The 6,767-nt window shown below is 43.7% G+C and overlaps 1 protein-coding gene across 3 annotated transcripts in view; it reads right to left on the bottom strand.

Moving 5' to 3' along the window:
• Nucleotides 1–268: 268 nt before the first annotated feature.
• LOC147438519 (uncharacterized) overlaps nt 269–6,767 on the bottom strand; it is a 66,593-nt gene continuing 60,094 nt past the window's right edge. For all 3 annotated transcript variants that reach the window (XM_086484617.1, XM_086484615.1, XM_086484616.1), the window contains one exon: nt 269–2,882. In XM_086484617.1, coding sequence (XP_086340743.1) covers nt 768–2,882 — 2,115 coding nt within the window. In that variant the 3' untranslated portion in view covers nt 269–767. The remainder of the gene's footprint in view (nt 2,883–6,767) is intronic.

Here is a 6,767-nt window from a genome sequence, read left to right as displayed (position 1 = left end):
TTTGAAAAACTGGTGCCTTACATCGTATTATCCTTACTCAGCCCATGATAATGCCTTTTCAATACCATCAGTTGCAACAAAAGAGCTTCAGCATTAGGACACCAAATACAAGACAGGAAAGACTGAAAACCCTTTCACTCCCAGAGGACATAGGAGGTTCAGTGACATGAAGAGTTCACCTCATTCTCAGCGAAGGCAACCCCAAAGAAAGGCACATGACTGACATGTAACTACTCAAAACAAATCCACTTAAAAATCTCCATATCAATCACCAAAATTAATTTTTGCCGCCGATTAAAATTATGCAGAAAAGCAAGTAATTTAGTGCAGTAGATTGCCACCTACATAGATAAGGAGTAGATGAGACTTCCATTACCCATAACATAATCAGCCTGTGAGCTACCCGGAATAAACAGAAACTGCGTACAGTTTTTGCACAGAACTAACCTCTTCAACAATTTTTACCTCCCAATTAGGTGAAGAGGAAGTGTATATTTGCACAACTAATCCAATTTTGAACCAGAAACACACTGCAGATCCCTTGTATAAGGATCAAGTACTTGAGCTCCCATCTGAGGCTCATGACCATGTAATGCCTACGCATAAAGCAGCTGCTTAAAAAGAGCCCGGTTTGGGGTTCCACACTCAGTGGAACTTTACCTTAGGGAGTAGTACAGAGGACGGTACCGGAGGAGGGGGACAGGGAGTAACGTTTGTCTAAGGAGTTTCAGGAACATGATTTACAAGGCTTGCAGGGATTCCACCTATTACTCACTATGGTTCTCCCACCAACCACTACTACTCCTCACAAATGTATCCTTGATACCAAATTCTTCATTCTGAGCCTTCCTCCTTTCGTAATTTGCAGTAGAAATAGGTCCTCTTTTGAACCTTCTACAAAGCATAGCCTCCCAAGGCCATAACCTAGCTGCACCAAACTTGAGATTTCCCCAATCTTGGCTAGCACCAGCTTCCCTACCTCCTTGTTTCATAATTGCTAAAAACATGTTGCATTCCGTACCTCGAGCCTGGCCCAAGATGGCTTCTGATAGCTTAAGACTTTCCGAACCTCTAGAAGCAGAATTATTCACCGTACTACCCTGTTGGGGTGGATCTTGATCAGTATTAGCTTCTATGCTTTTTGCACCATGAATCCTGCCATTAGAAGGTGGCACAGATTCAAGAAGAGGCTCTTCGTCACTTCTGGACTGGATCTTCTGCTTTTTGGCCTCCCTCGACCATATCCTTCTTCTCTCACTTCTCTTTGCATCATGTTGCTCTACATCTTCACACTCTGTAAGGTACTCTGTGTTGTGTCTCCTATCATCGTCATCATCGATGGGTATTTCATAAGCCTCTTTCCCTTGTGATGTTGAAGACTGAGAACCTCCTGCAGCACTGCTCCGAGGTGAAGAAGTCATCTTCGCCTTCGGAGATAGCGAGGAGATTACATGTGATCCTGGTGACTGTGATAAGGGTGACTGTGATCTAGACTTGCTGACAGAATTTCTGGATCGTGCACTTGCTGACCGTGACCTGGAGGAGGAACTGGCAGACGATGAACGAGACTTTGATGATTGCAAGTCAGATGACCGAGACCGTGAGCCAGAGCCAAAGGAATGTGAGACAGACTTAGAAGACTCAGACATTGATGCTGAATGCAACCGTGATTTTGAAGGAGACCGGGAGCTAGAAGTGGAGCTTGGACTTTGAGAACTAGAGGGAGAACCTGAGGACGATCTTTGTCGTTTCTTTGTGATACGTGTTGACTTCTTTCTAGACTTCTTATGCTTTCTCTTGCTCCTTTCCCTGCTTGAGGAGTCCTTGGGGCTTTCAGACCTGCGAGGCCGCCTCCTGCTTTTTTCACGAGTTTTGGTGTCTGCTGAATCAGAATATTTTCTGTTGAGGTCCACATCATGTCTTCTGGAGGTCCTCCTCACATAGCCTGGTTCAACATCCCTGGTCAAAATCCTTCTGGAACCATTAGAGCCTCGAAAGCGACCACTACCACCCATGCCTCTGAAGCCACCACGAGTACTGGGGTATCTGAAGTCGTTTCTTCTGCCATCATAACCACTTTCCCTACTGTGCACATTTAATCTTCTCGGCCTTGATCGACATTGCCTTTTCACATGACCTGATTGTCCACAGTTATAGCATCTTTCCTGTTGTCTTCCACCAAAGGTGTCTCGCCCTCTCTTGAGTTGCTCTGTTGCATTGTGGTAAATTCGTGAGGACCGCTCATGATGTTTGTTCCTTTGATCTCTTGGAAATGCCTGAGATTTTTCATGTACACTGCCTGTCTCGTCTTCTTTATCTTTGCCATCTGAATGGTGATGCTCATCCTCCAAAAGTCTATCGACCAATGTATTATCAGGAGAACCCTCCATGTGCGGATCCCACCGGCCACTGTCCAATGTATCTGCATCCTTTGCCTCTTCATCAAACACCGACCTTTCATGGCCCGAGTCTTTCCATTCTGCATCTCTTTCAGTACTTCTGGCTGATTCATCTCTAGCTTCACTTGCTCTTAAACTACCCTTCATCTCATCAACAAATTTTTCATCCCTCCTACCATCCTCTGCCTCTAACGGCGGTCGCCTTCTAGAATGGTACCTTTCTCTGCCAGCAAAGTTTTCCTTGAAAGGAAATCTTTGAAAAGGACGCCGTTTTTTTGCCCATGAAATTGAAGGCTGTTCACCACAAATTGATCTCCCTTGCAGTGCCTCCAACGCCCTCTTAGCATCACGGTGATCCTCGTAGACAACAAATCCAAATCCTTCTTTCAGCTCCAAACTGCATCTGCCAAATCTTTTAAATGCATTCTCCAGTTCTCGATGTCGAATGTGAGATGAAAGATTTCCCACAAACAATGATGACATCTGCCATACCAAAAAAAAGAAAAGAAACAGAGTGATAATTTGTTGACAATCCTGAAAATGAGGGATAAAAATCTTGAAATGTATTTATTGTCACCAGCACACTCGGAAATCAAATGAAGTGTCAAACACTCTGCCAGCAGCACAAGTCATAAAACTTTGCTCAAAATATTAGCACCACCGAAACCAGTGCAATCAACTTGTATACTTCTTGAGATTTTCTTAGTGCTCACACTGCTATCTTTTAAAGAATCAATGTCTTTGATTTGAGCTTCTTATAAAGTTCACCTAAATCCATCCTAGCAAATAACAATTTTGCTACATGTTGCATTTAAAGCAAAGATGGTTGCCATTAGAGAGACAAGTAGCCCTTTGGGTCACCTTGGCTAAATATTATTACAAGCTAAGGTCAGTGTAGTTCTTCAGGAGAGATCTTTGACACTATAAGAAGGTGCACTATCTCTCGCCTTCACCTCCAGGCCTTTTGCTCTTCAAGCCCATCATCCTAGTGTCGCACCTTGGAGCAAGCATCAAATATTTTCTTTGGGTATTGTGTTGTCACAAAGTGATGACGTGGCATGACTCAAAGGACAGACTCCGGGCAAAAAGAGGTCAGAGACCAGCTGAAAGATACGGAAGTTGTGACAACTTGCAGAACCAATCTGAGAGGAAAAAATGATAGGACATCCAATTTTATAAGTTGTACCAACTTATGGTATCCTATCCAATGGAGCCCAAAGGGACAAATGCCATAAAAATATGTATAAAATGTTGATGACCCGGCGGTTGTACAGACCCCCGCAATTTGCGTTGCTGACGTGGCTGCCATACGGATTTTTTGCAAAATGCGCTGTTGACGTGGCTCCTGTATGGAAATTCCACGATTTGCGCTGGCCAGCTTTTGGGAACTTGAAGCTTTTCGTGTACATTTCTACGGTTTGAGAAGGCACGCCTACGGAAACGAAAGGGTAAGGAGCGACTTTTTTCCAAAGTTGAGTATGAGATACTATGGCCCTTTCCAGATTCAGGAAAAGATAAATGATGCATCCTGCAAACTGAAGTTACCCGATACTTGAAAGATTCACAATACATTTCATGTCAGTCTGTTGAAACCTTTCAAAGGTGAGGTGTCAGTGGACAAGGAGCTTGAGAAGTAACCTCAAGTGGAAGAGACTGAGGAGATTCTCGTTCGAGAACAGATACTGGCTCACAAGGAAACGAAAGTGAAAGGTAAATTGATACGCCGGCATTTGGTAAAATTTAAGAAATATCCAGCATTGGATGCAAAATGGATGGAGGAGGAGGAGGAGGACTTGGTAGATACCCCTCAGATTTTAGAACTTTACCTTGAGGCTTTTAGTCTAGCTTTGACTATTCCAAGAATTATCGATGATCAGTGGGTTGGGTTGAATCCAATGCGGTGCGGACTGCACAAGAGGGGAGTTACTCCGCTTCTTTGTCACAGATTACCCAGATGGATTAAAGTCACTAATTTCTTCCCAGATTTCAAGGGTATTGATGGGCTGACACTACTCTATTGTATGACTTTAAGAAAGAAGTACTTTGTAATTGGAATTCCTTAAATGATTTTGATATATGTGCTCTTTTATGTGTGTGATGTTTGAGTGCATAATTGAAAGACGCAATGACTGCAGCATTTTGGTCTTGATTCACCTGAGGGGTGATGTGAATATGATAGGAACAAGAATTAGTCAATCCCGACACCGGTGAGATCTGGATGTGATTGCTAAATATGTTATGATGACCATGATTCTCATCAAAGATCTCAACACGGATAGTGATGTGAATGTCATGTGAATGTTCAGGGACTGTCGTCTTCGAGCAAGTATTTGGATGTGTGTTTTCTAGTGCGTCAGCACTTAAGAGTCAGTGTCTACTGAACTAGTCGCTAGCTTATGTTGGTTTTGTAGGTGTAATCGAGGGCGATTACATTTCTTTCAAGAGGGGGGTATGTCACAAAGTGATGACGTGGCATGACCTAAAGGACAGACTACAAACAGAAAGAGGTCAGAGCCTTGCTGAAAGATGCAAAAGAAGTTGTGACAACTTGAAGAACCAATCCAAGCGGCCAAAATGAAAGGACATCCAATTTTATAAGTTGTACCAACTTATGAGGTCCTGTGCGATGGGGCTCAAGGGACCGGGAAATCCGATTCCTTTCTCGTGACACACATGGATTCTGGCAAGAATCAGACGACTCCTCCTACCACCTCGAGAATGGGAGGAGGCACGGAAAATTCAAATGGATTAGCAGATCACGAATACGGGCCACCTCGGCCTACGCAATATCAACTAATCGAGATGCAATGTCAACAGCATGTCGATGAGTGCACAAAGCAGATGCTCCAGTTTGCAAAAGATCCACAGTATGCCAAATTTTTGACACGGCACCCGATTGAGGAAGTGCACACGCATTGGCAGAAAGAGTCACAATAAAACCAGCCCTCAAGAAACCTCCTAACCCAAGGATGTTTACTGAAGAAGAACTAGGCGATGTTGTTGAAAGACAAGTCAACCAACTTTTGGGAGCGAAGAAACCATCAAAGAAACGCAACAAGGGGAAGGACTACCCTGGTTATTTGGGCAGTCAATCTTCTTTTGCAAGTGCAAGAAAACAGAAGACGCATGTACACTTCAAAGGACTGTCCCGTTCATCCTCTTCTGATAGTTCAGATAGCTCTTCCTCTTCCGATTCGAGCGAAGAGGACAAAAAGCGCAAGAAACGAACAAAGAATCAAAGACTTGGAAAGAACAAGAAGAAGGCAAAGAAGAGCAGGTCCCGACCTATTTCTAATAGCTCTACTGAGGATTCATCCTCCTTTGAGAGTTCCAACTCCAATGACCACATGGTTTATTCAAAGAAGAAACACTTTTACAAAGCCAATCAATATGATTTTCTCGAGGACAAGAGCAAAAAGACCAAGGAATTTAAGAAAGGTGGACAGTCAATAAAGTTTGAATCCTTTTCAGGATTCCAAGATGCTCCCGAGGCTTTAGCCTTTATTCAACATAGCATTCTGTGGAGGGCGCTACCCAGAGCACTCCAGAATCAGGAGGGCAGCATCATTCTTAAAAAGAAATGCACGAACGTGGTGGTCCACTCTTCTTTTACGGAAAAAAAACCCCTACCAAGTGGTTACAATTCAAACGGCTCTTTATTTCTTCTTGGCTTCCTCAGGAGTACGAACGAGATGTGATGACCGCTTGGAACCATCTTCGGATGACCAAGGCCAACACTTTGGATGCTTATTGTGATAGACTTTGGGATGCTTTTCTATTGACCTCTTCTTCAAGAAGGTCATTTTAAGCAGCAAATCGAGCGGTTTTGCTGTGGATTTCCCAAAAAGATCCGAGATTACCGCCTTGAGCAGAAATTTGCGTCCATACAACAATTGATGGGACATGCTAAGCGGGGATTTGCTACGCATTCGGGTAACCTGACTTTCCTACTGAACAAGTTTCGACACCTAGGACCAGACAAAACTCACAAAATGATAATAGAAGAAAGCGAAAGTTTCAAAAAAAGAAGGATGCACGACCCCGATCGACCGAGGAACAGCGAACAGATTATCTCAAAGAGGGGGAGTGTTTTGATTGCGGAGAACAAGAACACATCTCTGCAAGGTGCCCCAAAAAGGCACAGCGAGGACAATCAGAAGATAGGCCAAAGAGTTTCAGAGCAGCTGAAGAACGTGGCAGAAAAGGAAAGATGAAAGAAGGATCGGTACCAGTTTGTATGGGGATTGTTCCGAATCAGATGGACGAAAGCACAGAACTTTGCCACGCATGGGGCAAAGTATGAGATCAGGAAGCCTTTATCTTCTTTGGCGAAGGAGCCAAGGCCAACTTCATTTCACCCGAATGGCA

This window comes from Adiantum capillus-veneris, chromosome 16 (genome assembly GCF_014529385.1).
Source record: "Adiantum capillus-veneris isolate H3 chromosome 16, ASM1452938v2, whole genome shotgun sequence".
NCBI lineage: Eukaryota > Viridiplantae > Streptophyta > Polypodiopsida > Polypodiales > Pteridaceae > Adiantum > Adiantum capillus-veneris.
Note: the sequence above shows the minus strand (reverse complement) of the source record. Positions and strands in the feature narration are given on the sequence as shown.